Here is an 18,226-nt window from a genome sequence, read left to right on the forward strand (position 1 = left end):
ATATTATCTTCTATGAGCTGCCAACATAAGAATTATGTTAGCTCTTTTATAGGGCCATCTCTACTGCCACCCACTTCTTTACCTTAAGGCCCATCACTGCAATGGTAGGCTGATTTTCATAAAAATGTTGACAATCTCCTGTCCTCAAAGTCCAATAAATAGGAAACCTCACGATATCTGAAGCATGTCAACTTTTAAAGCTTTACTCCTTTAAAACTATTAGATGATCCCAAAGTAAATAAAAGAAACTATCCCAAGAATTATAGATGAGCCGGCTGGTTTTGAATTATAGTAAAGGCAGCAGTGCTCTGAATGAAACCCAAAGATCTGGCTAAGACCCAGGGCTACATAAACTATTACATGGTATCTCTAGTTGTTATTAAAAACCAACACTCCACGACTTGACATGAGGTTTTTGAAATCCCAAAGAAACAGAGCAATTTGTCAAATGGTGTTAAGTGTGTGTGTGAGAGGCCTATTCTTCAGTGTTTATTTAATTTTAGTTTAATCATATATGGATTAGCAAAACCTGGAGCACTGTGTACTGTCTATCATGGTATTTATGGGAATTAGATTCCAACATTCCTGCAAGCCAAAATAACCAAGGGAATAGAAGCGATGCAAATTCATTATTTGCTTCTTTATTACATATTTATTTAGTGAGGCAGCTAGCCTATGAGACTGGATAAAGGCATCCTCAAACTTCTATTCTGTCTAAGCCCCTATAAACTCCTCTCCAGAGCAAGGATGCTCTATGTTTCATTGTTTCAGGGATAAGCCGGTGCACACGTTTTGACAACATACATCATGCCTCAAGTCTTACAAGATGATCTAGGCCTACCTCTAATATTCAGTTACAGGTAGGAGTTTTACTTCACTTGGAATGCTTGATTTAACTATACAAGTATGCCATGCAGAACATGAAGAATTCATCTTGTCTGACCAAAGGGATCACCTCAGCTAGTACAGGTGGCAGAGATAACAACAATACCAACTAAATACACGGTAATGCTCTTTCTAGCCTCAAATACTCATATATCTAGCAATTCATTTATATCTTGTATAACTCAAGTGGAATTTAAGCTTCTAGGGAGCAAGGACTGGTTTGTTTTGTTGTTTTGTTTGGTCACTGTATTCCCCAGTGCCTGGCCTGGTGCATTACACATAGTAGGCATTTAATATACGATTGTTGGATTGGTTAAACTGGGCAGCACTATGCCATAAGTGAAAGGAGAATTTAGTTTTAAAAGGCATTATTACATAGTCAGGTAAGTCTGTAAGTCACCCTCCCTTCTGACAGAGAAGGATGTTGATGTTAATTCCTATTCCTGGTGAATGAACACTAGGTAGGTGTAGAGATCTCTCTGTGATATGTCACGCATTTTCATGAATCTCTGAGTGGCAAGGGTGACAGCTGCCATATCAAGTAATGGACTAAAGTTACATTAGATTCCAGAAGGGTCATAGCTGACAGTTCTGTGTAATAACAAATTCCCCAGAACTCTATCTAGGACCATATCAGTAAAAAAAAAAAAAAAGAAAGAAAAAGATCAAATGTCAAAATAAAACACATTCTCATATGGAGTGATGGGGAAAGGAATAATTCTGGAATATACTAACCCCATCTGTAAAGGGAAAATTATGAGTATATGGTTTAATTATAATCCCAAGAGAGTTACTATCCTTCTTAGGATTCTGGGAATGGCAGCTCAACAATTAATTAGGATCTTATTCTAATTTGAAGAATGATTATTTTATAGCTGAGGACCACCTTTCTGAAAAATCATCCTTTATGCTTTCCCTGACTTTGTCTTTCTCTCTCTCCCTGGATGTCTTCCCCAACCTTTATCTCTGCCTGTGGAAAACACATACCTCAAGGCCTTCTTTAAACGCCATCTCTTTCTATGAAGCTTCATTAATCCCTCTAACAAAAATCTATCTCTCCTTTCTTTATAGTTTCAAATCACTTTTGTTTATACCTGCTTTGCAGTACTAATTATAACCTACCTTCCAGTATATATATATATATATATATATCTGTGTCCATGTTTTATCTCCCTTATCATACTGGAAGCTGTTTGAGGATAGGACCATGTCTAATTCATCCTTATTTCCTCCATATGGCCAAATACAGTACCTTATACAATAATATTTATATTAATGAATTAATTTGATTTATTAAGCACATGCTATGCACAGATCTAAGGACTAGAAAATCTATAAAGTGAAGAAAAGATACGAAAATGAGAGTTCATGGAGCTTACATTCAGAAGGGTAAATATAAAATAGACATTTTACTATACTTCATAAACATTAGTTGAATTGAAACCACTTAGCAGACAAAACAACTAATTACTTAGGGAAGGAGTTAAAGGGATTCAAAACTTCACAAATTTAATGAAGAAATAATTGTATGCCCTAGGTTACTTCTGGCACAGTTGTTCTCTTATGAAACACAATGAAACATATGTATAGTTAGGTGGCACAGTAGACAGAGTGCTAGAGTTGGTATTAGGGAGATGAGTTAACAAATTTGATGGCTGTGTGACCTTGTGTAGTAGCAATTAGATTTGAGGATCTTTCCTACCCATTAATAGGCCATGTGACCTGCTTATGTCACAGGAAGCCTAAGTTACACAGCGGGAGGAGCTTCCTGACAGGAAAAAGAAGTTATGTCACAGAAAATGCTGCTGAGAGAGAGAGTGCGACAGAGAGATATTATGGCTGCTGGTGGCTGCTAACGGCCGCCCTCGTGATTTTTAGAACTGAACAGACTGACTTAGCTGTCCTGTGAGTTTGTTTTGGGGAGACCCCAGCAGGGGGTCAGAGAGGTTTTGGGATGGTAAGTTTCCAGGTTGTGATATGGTGTTTTAAGTTCCTTGTTATGATCAAGTGGGCTGACTGGCTGTGGAAACTGAACATTTGGTTATAGGATATGGTTCTCTGGTGTCTGAATAAATGGTTTTCTTCTTCTACCTTCTTTGTGGAGAGTCTTGTATACTTTGCAATACAGAACTACATAGGCATTTTGACAATTATCATCTACATTGTTACTACTTGCCTTACTGTTTCACCTTGGGCAAGTTAATTTAACCTCTTTCTGCCTCTGTTTCCTAATCTATAAAATGAGAATAACAATAGTACCTACTTCCCAGGGTTGTTGCCGGGATCAAATGAGATAATATTTGTAAAGCATTCTGGAAACCTTAAAACACTATATAAATGCTAGTTATTATTATTGTTAATATTACTATTATGTGTATATATATATATATATATATACATATATATATATATCAATAATGATAAATTATGGACATCACAGTTCAAGGAACCAATGATTATAATGGATCATGGATGTGTAAACATGATCCTAATTCGTCAATTTACTAACTGCTGGGCCTTACCTACAGACTGAATGTTTTCCCCCCCAAGGTTAACTTTAAAGCGTTTATCACCAGGCTAGCCTCAAGGTAATGATTTGTTTCAGCCTCAGCAGCTCTCGGATTCCATCTATCAATTTACAAAGAGTCTATAATCTGAGTCAGGGGAGAGAACCCCCATAACAATGAAATTACCAGTGAGGTGCTGAGAGAGAAGTTAAGAGCTGCTAACTCCTTAGGGTGTCGCAGGGTCAAGGGTTAGATATATGTAGTCCAAACGTACAATTCTGAGGGACAGGTCAAGCACAAAAAAATTAAAAAAAAACCCCAACAAAGCTACATAGTTTTGTGTAAACTTGAAACATTCTAAATACACTAAGAGCTTGCTATTTAAAGAAATCTTATCACAAATTCTAGACTTAATGTTGGAAGGGGCCTTAAGAGATTAATTTGTCCAACCCTTTCATTTTTATAGATTAGGAAACTGAAGCCCAGAAAGAGGTAGTGACTTGGCCAAGGTCACAAAGGTAATAAAAAGCAGAGCTGATACTTGAATTTGAGGTGTTTGCTTTTTCCACTATACTACAATGCATCTCTAACCTTTTTTATGAAGTAAAGAGACCCTTCTGATTATCCTCGATATAAATCTATCAGATTTGTTTATATTAAAATACACCTGCCATACAAATTTTGCTGTATTTCACACTTAAAGAAGAAGCTGTTTGTGTTACTATTAAAGTGTAACAAAAAAAAATAACCTATACCACAGCTTAAGAGTTCTTTTTTTGCCATATGTATGTATGTGAAAACACACACACACACACACATATATCCCCTGTGTTTATTGAATACCTCCATTTCTCCCAATGTATATTCCTTGTTTGATTGTTTTGCCTCCAGTTGCGTGACTCTAGCTTGGGTTTCACCCAATCTCATTTGCATAACAAAGCTAGAAAGCCCTTCCTGTTTCTGACTCTTTGAAGAACATAGAAAAAAAAATCAAGCCTGAGGTCTGACGCTGACCCTGATACCCTCAAGGAATAGATGTTCTACTATCAATTAGTTTGAGTCTTTAAAAGGCAGGAGGGGCTGATCAAGGTCATGGAGACATACAGCAGTGCTGCCAACCTTATCACTTTATTGAATTTCAAATTCAACAATCATTTATTAAAGTGCCTACTTTTGGCCAGGCACTTTGCTAGATGCTGGGGATACAAAGAAAAAATAATAAAACAGCTTGTAACCTCAAGAAATGTACATTCTATAGAAGGCAGGAGGGGTAGGAAAAATGTATATGCAAAATAATTTCTTGTGAGAAGGTACTAGGAACTGCAGTGAATCCAGATAGTCTTACTATATGAAATGGAACTTGAGCTGAGTTTCAAAGAAACAAAGGATTCTAAGATGTGGAGAAGACAAAGGACCACATTTCAGACAGCCTGTGCAAAGGTATGGAGAGAGGATATACTATCATCTTATGTGGAATGAACTACAGCCCAGCTTGGCTGGAATATACAGTTTGTGAAGGAGAGTAATGTGAAATAAGCCTGGAAAGGTAGGTTGGAAACAGACCATAAAGGCCTTTAAAAGCCAAACAGAGGCATTTACATATTATCCTAGATGCAAGAAGGAGCCAGTAGGGTTCTCAGGCAGGTCAGTGAACTGGTCAAAACTGTGCTTTGGGAAGATCACTAGAAGCTACCTGGAGGATGCATTAAAGAACTGGGAAAGACTAGAGGTAGAGAGACCAATTAGTGGTTATTGTTGAAACAAGAGATGATGAGGACATGAATTAGGGTGGGGGCTATGTGATGACAGAGAGAGAGAGAGAAATAGGAGGAGGAATGGATAACAGATTTGAGGTACATTATGGAGGTAGAATCAAGAGACTTGACAACCCATAATAGAAGGCAATAAGCATTTATACAGCACCCACTAAATGCCAGTCATTGTGCTATATGTTTTTTATAAATATTATCTCATTTGATCCTTACAACAACCCTGAGAGGTAGGTGCTGTTATTATCCCCATTCTACAGCTGAGAAAAGTGAGGCAAACATCAGTTAAATAATTTGTCCAGGGTCACACAGCTAGTAAGTGTCTGAGGATTTGAACTCAGGTCTTCCTGACCCCAGGCCCAGCACTCTATCCACAATGCCACCTGGTTGCCTCTGATGGATATGAGAATGTGAATAATTTGGGAAAAGAGAAGTGTTGAGGATAAAACTCCGGAGTTTTCAACCTAGGACAATTATACTCTCAACAGAAATAGAGAAATTAGGGAAGAAAGAGAATTTGGAGGAAGGGAAATGCATTGTTTTGGGCATCATGAGTTTGAGATCCTGTGTGACATCCATTTGGAGATGTCCCATAGACAGCCGGTGATAAGGGGGTGGAGTTCAAGAAAAAGACTGGGGCTGGATATATAGATCTGGGAATCAGTGGCCTAGATATGATAACTGATGGGAACCAATGAGAGCACTGAAAGAACAGATACAGAAGAGAACAGGTCCCAGGATGGCACCCTGTGGTACAGCCATGCATATAGAGCAGAACAGAGGTAACGATCCCACAGAAGAGGATGAAAGAAGGTTTCGAGGCAAGTAGGAGGACCAGAAGACAGCAGATCATGAAAAGCCAAGGAGATGATTTCTGGGGGAGAGGGTGATCAATGGTGTCAAATCCTTTAGGGATGTCAAGAAATACAAGGTCTGAGAAAAAGCCGTCAGATTTGGAGATTAATAGACCTTGGTGAGAAAATATAAGTGATGTTCCTCGATGGTTTTTTCCTAGGAATTTCACAGTGAACAGGAGGAATACTATAGGATGTACTTGAATAAAGTACATTTATTGTTTGTAAGATATTAGTCCCAATGTGATTTTTTGTTGTTGTTGTTCATAGGCATTTATGAAATTGTTGTAGTTGTTTGCCCTTCCTTCTCAAAGAGGACCAGGACATCAGGAAGGTGATGCCATGATTTGCAAGTGAATTGGATTTAAGTGAAAGGGGGCTGTACAAAGTCACCAATCTCACACTGTCCTAAAGAGTCATCTGGGTCCAGTGGCAAGGTATAGATCAGAACAATGGAAGATAGCCCTGGATGCAGGGGGAGATCATGGCCTTTCTCGCTTGGACAAATTTGCTTCCTCTTTCTATGGATTTTCAACTACATGTCATGCAATAATTGATTATAATTTTCATACGGGCAGTTTTCTATAATTTAAGAGTACTGCACCTGTGAAAAGATAAAGCTAGCTGTAAGAGGGCAGCTAGGGGGTGCAGTGTATAGGGCACTGGGCTTGGAATCAGGAAGACTCATGAGTTCAAATCCAGCCCCTGACACTTACTAAGTATGTGATCCTGGACAAACCTTAACTCTGTTTACCTCTGCCATTTATAAAATGCACACAGACACAAAGTATATTTGTTTCTAGGTATATATGTACACCTTTAGTCCCTGGGATTTCCAAAGGGCAGAGTATACAAATACACATGGGATTGATACTTTATTTGTTCAATGGGTAAAGGAGTAATTTCGTGGATAGTCTTGTTGCTGTAGACTGCTCAGCCTCAACAGCTTCCCTTAACAATTCTCAGCACCTCAATGAAACTGGCACACTATTGAGATGTATCTTAGCTGGAAGCTGTGACCTTTTTCTACACATCCAGCTTGGCCGCTTTCAATTCATTTTAGAGTACTTCCATCAGATACCTACGTACTCAGGCCTGCTGGTGTTCATTTCAGTTGGAGACCTAAAAACCCACATTACAAATGTCTAAAGCTATTTATGAGGAGACAGTGAGATGAGGGGGAAAACACAGAAGCAGAATGAATAGAATGTCCATAGAAACATTTTTTCATCCTTTAAAGACTTTGTCCCTTCCTTCTAGATACATAACTATATTTTGGATAGCTAAGGTTGATCAGGGTCTTCCTGCGAGGTATGCAGCTATGTCTGAAAATCTGAAGTTGCTCTAAATCTGACTGTTGGATAACTGAGTCACTGTTAGGCATCACAGCAAATGTCGACCAATATTTGGCAGATTTGATTTTTCCACTGATAAACTCAGTCTCAAAGTTATAGTTGTTTATTCAAGGTAGATTAATAGAATAAAGACCACTGGACTAAGGGTCTGGAAACCTTGCTCCTCTAGTAAAGTAGCCACGTGGCCTTAGACTAGTCACTTGATGTCTATGGACCTCAGTCTCCTCATCTCTAAAATAAATAGGTTGGACTAAAGGTTCCAAAATGAAAAGATCAGACACTAGTCAAATAAGTGATTAGATTAAGAAGTAGCACCACTGGCATAATCTTCTCAATTTGCACATAAGTATTAATGGGATAATCTATAATTGCACCTGCATAAGTAAATATATACACATATGTATGTATATATATATAGGTATATATATATTACCTAATATCCGAGAGATCACATTTGTTTCCAGCGATGGCCATTACAATGTTTTCTGGACCATGTTCTTTTAATTCTTTCACCCATTTCTTCAAAGTATTAAAAGAATCCTAAATCAAAAGTACAAGCAAATTATTCATAAAGTTTCTTGGGATCTCTTTAAAATCCAACATTCTCTTGCCATTATAAGTGCACTACAGTTTGATGAAGAAAGAGTTTTCACGTGGTGCTCTTAATGTGACTAGTACTACTTCTCTGTATTATGTAAATAGAAAACTATCATTGAAAATATAATTCATCCTTTCACACAATCCAAAACATTCAACTCACTAGCCTCTTGTCAACAGAAAAGTAGAGGACTATAGTAAAAAAGTGTTATCAAATATGGTTACTGTATTGGCCAGTTTTGTGTTATTGGGATTTCATTGTTGTTATAAAACAGGGTTCTATGTTAAGGTCAGGGTGAGGGGAGGAGAGAAGGCAACTGGGAAATGAGTATGATATAAAAAACAAAAACCTTCAATAATACTTTAGAAATATGAAACTTATTCACAAAATAAAATTAAACCTCTGATAAAAGTAAAAAGGTTTTCTACTAACACTTTTCTCTGTATGTTAATATTTCTCTAAAGTTGTATCCTTTACACTATAAAAATACAGATAACAGGACTGATGATATCCTGCTTGGGATGGAGGGATCCTTTCACGTTTGCTTCAATAGGAAGAACAGCTTATGTGCTCTGATGTCTGTTTTTCCTTTTTGCCCTTCACTCACACCCTCCCTCCAGTCCTTGAGCCAAAGAACATAGAACACAGAAGCAAAAAGTGGCACAAATTCATAAATGGTAACAGTGATGGGTCATTAAACTAATGTCTTAGTGTTCTGAGTCAGCCTTTCAAAACTAGAAGTAAATAATTCAATTTGTAGGAGAGAAATAAAATGTCAGCAAATTGCTGCAAGGATCCATTAATGCACATCCTATAACCTCACTTTCTCCGATTTATATACATATGTATATTTATATACATATATACATACACACATAAATATTACCTCTAGGTTTTAAGATCATAAATTTCCTGTAATAATGGCCATAGGAATATTGACAAAAAAAAGGAATTTTATAACCATGTGCAAATCTTTGCAAAACGAATTCTTTTCTGCCTTCAAAAGGAAAAACCTGGTCAAGAACACTCTCAAAGTTCTATCTACAAATAAATGTTCGGAGTAAAATATTTTCTTAAAGTTAATAAGCAGCCGATCTCTATGAGGTTTGGTTTGCTCATTTATTTCCGGATAGGATGTGTATCTACCTGCACTGAGACCTTTGGGAAATAAAAGCAATATGGAAAAGCCCACTTTGGCTCCTGAGGAGCATTACTTCCTGCCAATGCAAGGCTGCATATTAATAAACTCCACTGCTGTACATTTGAGAGACCCAAGCAAGAGAGTGTGTCCCTTCCTTCCTAATATACTAAGTAAGAGGAAATATGATATTATTTCTCAATTTGGCTAGTCTTACCTGTTTAGTGATATCATACACTATAACAGCTGCCGCAGATCCCCGATAGTACATGGGTGCCAATGAATGGAACTGTTTAAGGAAGGATGAATAAAATTAGACCCAAAAAATGCATTTAATGTAGTTTCAGACCAAATGCAAGATTCTAGTTCCAAATCTGTGTGAGATAGTGGTTTCCACTGGTATTTCTCCAAAAGTTATATTAGATAATTTTAAAATTCTGAACATTTTCCAGTGTTCTGCATATACCTACAAAACCCTGTGGTCTCTTCTTTGGCGACTGCAAAATTTCAATTTCATTTTAAAATGTGTTTCAAAAAGCATTTTCTTTTCTCTATTGCTCTTAATCCATCTTACTTTACTTTCCTATATCATTGACAAGAGAATGGTATAATAGCAAGGGAAAAGATAAAGTATCTAGGATAGGGTGACAGAAGAATGCCAAGTATCACCAGACCTTTGATGAAGAACCATTGAGAATGCAGAGATTAGAGACTTTAAAAACACTCCTAGACTAGTTTGACTCCGTACAATATTGGACCATCTTAAGAACCCTAAAAAGGCATAGAATAGAAAGTACGTCATTCAAAAGACTTAACAAAAAGAACATCATTGGTGAAAAGATTCTTATTAGGGAGAAAAGAAGGAAGAAAGGAAGGAAGAATTGGAAGGAGAGAGAAAGGAAGGTAGGGAAAAAAGAGAAAAAAAGAAAGGAAAGGGGAAAGGAAGGGAAGGGAGAGCAGGGCAGGGCAGAGCAGGGAAGCAAGGCAGCCCAGAGATTTTTATTATAAGGACATCATCCTGAGGATTTAATAGTGAGCCCATGAACCTGATGAATATTCAACACAGCTATTTATTGATTAAATGACTGTCACTTTCCCCTTATTTCTTTTAGATTACTAGAACCCTCCAACTAGGGAAATTCATTCTCCTTTTACCAGTGAAGACCACCAAATCTATTTTCTTCCCCTGAAGTTTTAAATACCAAATTTCTATGAAGCAAGAAGAAATTCACTTAAATATTAAAAGAAAGAGGGGAACAACTATCCCTAATACAGACAGTCATATTTTTCACTTGGCAGATTTGTATACAAAGTCTCAGTTCAGGAAAGGCTGTTGAGTCCAACTTGGAAAGTGAAGAGATCAGTTATAAATTCATTGAAATGTATTTTTTTTTTTTTTGCTTTTTGGCAAGGCAATTGGGGTTAAGTGACTTGCCCAAGGTCACACAGCTAGTACTTGTGTCAAGTGTCTGAAGCCGCATTTGAACTCTGGTTCTCCTGACTCCAGGGCCGGTGCTCTACTGACTGTGCCACCTAGCTGCCCAAAATGTATTCTTAAACACAGTAAGGGCCAATTCTGCAGCTCTGAATGAAGCAAAATTCCTACGGAGGTCATTGAGATTACTTAGCCTCATTGAAAAAAGCATGACTGGGTCCAGAAAAGGTATTTCATTTGCAAACCTGTTAGAGTTACATATCGTACAGTGGCTATTTAAAGATAGCAGAGAGCAACCTGGGAAAAAAGGAGGTGGTGATGATGATGATGATGATGATGATGATCATGAGGTGGTGATGATGATGATGATGATGATGATGACAACCAGCATTTATACAGTGATTTAAGATTTGCAAAGCACTTTACAAATTTTATCTCATTTTATCCTCTCAACAACCCTAGGAGGTAGGTGCTATCATTATACCCATTTTACAGCTGAGGAAACTGAAGCAGAGGTTAAGTGACCCGTCCAGGGTCACACAGCTAATAAATGTCTGAAGTGGGATTTATATTCAGATCTTCCTGCCTCCAGACCCAGCACTCTATCTACTGCTCCACCTAGCAGCACCAGTACAGAAATGATTGTAATACAAAGGAAAAAAGCATCAAGAAAATAATATTTTTTTAAAATAGCAGAGACCGTTGAATCTGTACACAGAGAGAAGTGCTAAATTACTTTTGTTTTGTGGCTACAAAAGGTAAAACATGGTCTTAAAATCCCACAATGTTTAACAGACTGTCAGAACACTGGTTCAAATCTCCCTCCTTTAGGAAACAATATATGAATACCTTTCTTTTTTAAATGTGAACATTTCAATATTTTTTTTCAAATTACATGTAAAAATAATTTTCAACTTTTGTTTTTTAAAATTCTGAGTTCCAAATTATCTCCCTTCCTTCCTCCTCTCCCCACTCCCTGAGAGGGCAAGCAATTACATATAGCTTACACATGTAAAGTCATGCTAAACATATTTCCATATGTGAAAGAAAACACAGACAAAAAAAGAAAAAGAAAGTTTTTAAAAAGTATACTTTGATCTGCATTCAACTCTTATCAGTTCTTTTTCTGGAGGTAGATACCACTTTTCATCAATCAAAATAACCATAAAAACTGAAAATCTGAGGAAGAATACACATACTAGAATCTTAAAATTTCCTCCTAGAAAAAATTCCTACATGTCATTAGGAGGTTCACTGTGCTCCATGGGAATCAATCAATTAACAAGCATTTATTAAGTGCCTACTACGTGGCAGGCACAAGGATTACAAAGACAACAAAGATATACTTCCTGCCTATAAGTTCTGAAGTTCTCCATGGTCCCCATGCAGTGCCCTAGATAGACAAGAAGCATTATTTATAGGTTATAATCCCCTAAATGTAGCCTCTATTTTGACAATTTTTTTCAGCCCAATTCAGAGAAGCTACTTCAACAAAAGCTCTGAGGGGCTCATGGGGGGAAGACAGTTGAGGGGGGTGGGTGTCAAAAGTAAAAGAGGAATTAGATAAAAAGCAAACAACCCAAAGTCAGTCCAGGGCCAAAGAGTAGTGCCACCAGTCAGCAGAAGAAAGTTTAATCAAAGGAATCAACCAAGCTGCTGATTCAAGAGCACGTGTTCCTGAAGAAAGGGTACAAAGCTCTATAAAACAGGAAACATTTAAAAATCACTTCCTTCTTCTACTCCCCACAGGATCCAGAAAGGTCAAAAATCATATCCCTGGTTTTACAGACTAAGAAACAGAAAGGTTAAGTAATTTGTTCAAGTTATATAGCAGAACCATTGCAAAGAGTTAGTGGCTGAAATGACTAATTTCTGTTAGATTGTCTGACTTCCTCATGGAAAGAAAGGTCCTATATATATATATATATATATATATATATATATATATATATATATATATATATATATATATATGCGTGTGTGTGTGTGTATGTATATATACACATAAACACACATATATATGTATATTATATATACACACATACATATACATGAAATATTAAATAATATATTAAGTATATTATTTTAATATCATATTATACAGGGTGTTCCTAAAGTCTGGACACATAGGAAATGTGGAGTTATTGCCTTGAGTTCATGTAAATTTTGCAAAGTACATCAACTTTTGCATCACAAATGATGGAAATCATATTGAAGATGTTATTTGTTACTATTTCAATTAAATAAAATGTTGCTGAAAATTTCATCCATTTCATTTCTTGAAAATATGCATTTTTGCCTATGTGTCCAGACTTTAGGAACACCCTGTACATTTTAAGGGAGAGAAAAAGGGAGAGGGACAAAGAGACAGAGAGAAGGGAGGGGAGGATGGAGGGAGGGAGAGGGAGAAGGAGAGGAAGAGGGAGAGAGAGGGAAGGAGTGGTGGGCAGAGCACTTCAATTTTATTAATCACTATTTTATAAGCCAGAAACTCCATGATTCCAATTACTGATATTTTTCTACAGTCCTAGGAGAGATTCAAGGTCTGTCACAGTTTTTCTTGTTTGCAGAATAAAGAATAATGTTCCAGAATTTAACAACACACACCTGTTTGTGCATTCTAATTTGATTTGTTTGCATGTTTGATGATCTGCAGACAAAAAGCTGAAATAATGTCTGGGGAACAACTGGTGCTGCAATATTTAAAGAATTAAATGTGTTCTAAAGTCATTATAATCAATCAGTATGAAAGACACTATACACTGAAGACTTAGAAAAGTTCTTATGATTTTGTAAAATCTGTTTCCTGAAGGCTCAAAACAAAATTTATTTCCTATCCTTGGTTTCAAAAGGAAGACGAAGCCAGCAGCTGAAAAAAAAATGTGTTTCTTTTAAAGATCCCAAAAAGGCATGTTGTATCCATCATACAATACACTCCTTGGGAAACTAAGAGTCATGTAAGTTCAGTCATAGAGGAAATATTAATAAATGATAATTGATTCACTTTTTCCAATCATCTGTTGCTTAGAACAAGAGGCCATGGTATCCAAGGTCAGAGTAATCAAATGCCATGAGAAAATGCCACGGGTGCATTACAAAGACCAGACCAGACCAGATTAGTTAAATCCTAGATCAAGACTGGTGTCACAGAATTACAGAAATCTGAGGAGTCAGAAGGAACTTCAGATCAGCCTGTACCTGAAAAAGGATCTATGACCTACAGGACAAGTAAGGAGAATTACTAGCCCTTGAGGCAGCCTGTTCCACTTTTGGCTAGCTCTAGTAATTAAGAAGTTTTATGGAAATCAAATCTAATTTGATTAACTTTGAATTAACTTTTTGCAATTGCCACTCACTGCTCTTAGCCTTGCCCTGTGGAGCCAAGAAGAATACATCTATTCCCTCCACAAGGCAGTTTATACAACATTTGAAAACAACTATTATGTACACTTTTATGTCTTCTCTTCATCCCCATTTCCTCAACTGACCCTCATACAGCATGAATTGTAGACAATTCATCATCCTGGTTGCTCTCTCTCAGGACACTTTCCACCTTATCAATGTATTCCTTAAAAGGTATTACCTAAAACTGAATGTAATGTTCCAGATATGATCTGACCAAAGAAGATCAACCTGAGATATCTCTGACCTGATCCAGTCACTTCTCTGTGAGACCAGAGAACCACCTAGGTGGTCTCAGTTCAGTTTCAGGATCATCCTACCAATGTACTGAAGACCTTCCTCTTGGTCTCTTTGATACTGAAGTATACCAATGGGGCACTGTCTGTCATGACCTCTAAATCAAACTTTTCCTGAAAAAGAAAATCCCTTACACCACTTCGCAAGAAGAATTCATCCTCACATTTGTGTTACAGTCCATTTGCTTTCATTATGTGAATCTCCATTTCTCTCTGGGTTATCTGCAACTTTAATCGCTCAGATTTTGTGTTACTCTCCAAGATTTACAACAATAGAGCATTAACAAGAGAACATTTATGTTGAAAATATGGATCTTTGCACTGGGGAGTCACTTGGGATCATTAAAAGATGTGCACAATTTCCCAAATGCAAACTACCCTGCTCCTTTTGTTCCATTTAATTCTGAGTCTCACTCATTGTCCATCTGTGTTACTTATCCCAGATGTATGTATGTATTGAGTATATTATATGTGTTCAGTGGATCAGCTACCTAGCTGCATGGCACAGTCTATCTAAGGGCCTTTTTCAAGCATTTTTTTCTACATGGATTATTAAGCTAATCTCTTTTGAATACTCTTGGATTTCACTGAGGACCTGGTTCTGTAATATTTGGGTGGGGTGGCTTTATGCAATCAGCACAAAATCATACACAAGCGATGAAGGACCTGAAAGATATCCCCTCCAGTTCACCATCTAGAAAGAGTCCCTCTTCAATTTGGACCTTGCCCAAGACATCTTTCGTGACAGTGGTGAGCACTTTCTCTTTATGTTTTATGCTTTGCTTGAAGATAATAATGAGATGATCATGGAACAATCTCTGTGATTACATTTGTCAAAGAATACTGTACATACATGAGATGGTATCATGTAATATATTATCATGTATTATCATGTATTGTACATATATGAGATATTATCATGTAGAGACTCATTGTTGGAGGAGAGTATACATGTTTCTATTTTGCTATAGCAAATTTGAGGGAGGGGGTTAATCAATAAACAATAAGCCCTCCTAGATCTCATGTTCTCAGCTCTTTTCAGACTATGATACGACTACAAAGATGTGGTCTGCTGTAGACAATCAGTCTTTAAAGTTTGCTTGCTCCATTCTTACAGTTTCATGAAACATACCCGTTAGAGGTATTTAGGCCTTAACCTCAATCAGCTTCCATTTCCTCATCTGCAAAATGAGGGGGGAGGGGTTTAGACTCAATGACCCCAAGGGTCCCTTCCAGATCAAAATCTATAATCCTACAGTCCTATGACATGATAGTTTTCTTTAAGTATCTTAAGGGCTGTGGCCTGGAAGAGGGATTAATCTGTTTAGTACACTTATTCTTTGTCCTTGGCTTGTTCTCAGTCCCCTGCATTGCAAGGAACGTGTTAGGCACTCAACAAACATGAATTTGTTGAATGAGGATAACACCAATTAATAATAATAGTAACAATAATAGCATTTATATAACACCTGCTGTGTACCAGGCACTCGGCTAAGTCCTTTACAACTATCTCATTTAATCCTTACGACAACCCTGCATACCTGACAACCTCAACTAGTAAGTGAAGTATGTGAGACCACATTTGAAGTCAGGTCTTCCTGACTCCAGGCGCAGCATTCTATCCACTGAACCACTATCCCTGGGTATCTGTCTTGGGCCAGCCTATTCCCCTCATGTACAGAGGAAGAATCAGACTGAACCCATCCCAGAGGAAGCAAAAAATGTAATGTAATGAAATACTTGTGTAGTCTCTGCCTTCAAGAAATTTATATTCTATTGGAGGGAGGGGGGAGGGGGCAGAAAAGAATAAACAAGTAAGAAGATACAAAGTCTATACAGAGTAAATACAAATGTCAGAATGTGCTAATAAATAATAATAATAATAATAATGTCAATCATTGCTGTTTGGTGATGTGAAAGGAAAATTAGAAAAGTTGTTTTTTAAGTGGGAAAATCAAATTTCATTTCTGTGCAACCCACTTCTCACAAAGCTCAGTACAGAAGACTCACATGAAACAACCTGGCTGAGCTAATGTTATACACAAGGACTATTTTTTAAAAGCAGCCACCCACAGCAATATTCTATCCAGGCACCCAAAGCAGGAGAGACTGTATAAAGTAAACTTTTCAGGAAGCTACCCTGATAGAAGCTCAAATGGAAAGAACAGCAAAGGACAGATTTTTTTAAAAAAAGAGAGAGCTCGTCTACAATGGTTAAGCCATAAACTGACCCTTAAATGGCCATTGGTGGGCCTGTCTTATGAATTATTGAAGAGTACTCTGTTTATAATGCATTGCTCTTCAGCTCCTTCCTGGAAATGGAATCATTTTAAAAATAAATCTGCTGCGGAGCCTCCTCAAAAGATTTTTCTTTGCTGGGGACTTGGACTATTAATGAGTCAAAAGTTAAAGAGGTATGCCACCAAAACCCACAGCTGTGACCAAAGGATAGTTTTTTGTGTAGGTTGGAAAGAGAAATCACTTCTGACCTAACACGAATATTAAATAAAGTTCACCAAGTACCGTTAATATACAAAATGACATAATGTATTTAGGGAAAAAGGGGAGTGAGAGCAATCAAATTAAAATGCCATTTGGAAGTAAAACATAATCACGTGGAGTATGTAAAAAACCTGTCCTTGAAAGGTCGAGTATCTCAGGACTAGAACAAAAGATGCCAATCTGCAGTTTTTCTTCACCAGCTATACAACAGAACAGCCTGAAGGCCTAGTAAACTGTCCATCCAGATAATTTTCAGACGCCTTCTAATTATTCAGAGGTAACCTCACAGGGATTCTTGAAATGCTAGTCTTTTTCCCTAAAACAAATACTTTGGGTTCCTTCCTTAGTGTTCTTTACAAAAATGAATAAATGATCTGCTTGTTTATAATTACTCACTCCCCTCCAATCACAGTGTCTCAGAAATGGAATGAGGACTTGAAAAATCATTGTCTAAACAAGAGAGATGATAAACTCAGGGTGCAGGTTAAGATGTATATTTTTGAGAATGGCTAGTGTATGAATTTGTTTTGTTTGATTATGCATATTTGTTACAAGAGTTTTTTTCTTTTTCATTTGAAGACCAAGGTGAGAGTGAGAGAAAATAAATTTGAGTTCATTGAAAAAATAAAACAAAAAATTTTAAAGCATAGTCTAAAAATGTCCTTACTCCTTGACCCAGAGATCCTATTATTAGGCATATACTCTAAGAAGGTAGATGACAAAAGGAGGTCCCACATATACCAGTTTATAGCAGCATTTTTTTTTCTATTAGCAAACAAGTAGAAACAAAATAGAAGTCCTTTGGAGAATATCTAAACTTGCATTACACGAAAGTAATCGAATATCATTGTACTATAAAAAATGCTGAATATGAACATGGAAAAGCAAAGGAAGATCTATAAACAGATGCAGAGCAAAACAAACAGAACCAGGAATGCAATATACACAATGACTGCAATAATATAGATCGAGAGAACAACAGAACAACTGAAACTGAATGCTGTGAAATTATAACCAACCATAATTCCAGAAGACTCGTGATTAAGCATGCCACCTGCCTCCTGACAGACAGGTGATGCATTCCAAATGAAGAATGAGATTATTTTTTACATGGCCAATAGGGAAAATTTATTTTGTTTGAATATGCTTGTTTGTAACTGAGGTTCTGTTTTTCTTTCTTTCCCAATGGAGGAGGAATGGAGAGAGGAGAAAAAGAAGGCAGATTTTTATTGAAAGAAAAAAATAAATGTTTAATTTTTAAAAAATTGTAAGGACCAAGCTTGATGCCAGAGAAGAAATATAAGGAGTCATATTCCTATATTGTTTCAGAAGTGGAGGACTATGGGTATAGAACACTGGATATAACATTACACTTTTTCAATGTGTTTATTTTTGGTGATCTGGCTTTTTTCTCTTTTATTCTTTGTTATAAAGGATATTTCTATTATTAGGGATGGAAAATGTAAGTGATGTAAAAATAAAAGA

General features: G+C 36.9%; 1 protein-coding gene across 1 annotated transcript in view; it reads right to left on the reverse strand.

Moving 5' to 3' along the window:
• RAB31 (RAB31, member RAS oncogene family) overlaps positions 1 to 18,226 on the reverse strand; it is a 182,288-nt gene that overhangs the window by 53,435 nt on the left and 110,627 nt on the right. Inside the window, exons 4-5 of the mRNA XM_036759640.1 lie at positions 9,324 to 9,395; positions 7,804 to 7,910 (exon numbers count right to left, since the gene is read on the reverse strand). Coding sequence (XP_036615535.1) covers positions 7,804 to 7,910; positions 9,324 to 9,395 — 179 coding nt within the window. The remainder of the gene's footprint in view (positions 1 to 7,803; positions 7,911 to 9,323; positions 9,396 to 18,226) is intronic.

This window comes from Trichosurus vulpecula, chromosome 1 (genome assembly GCF_011100635.1).
Source record: "Trichosurus vulpecula isolate mTriVul1 chromosome 1, mTriVul1.pri, whole genome shotgun sequence".
In the NCBI taxonomy this organism is placed as follows: Eukaryota; Metazoa; Chordata; class Mammalia; order Diprotodontia; family Phalangeridae; genus Trichosurus; species Trichosurus vulpecula.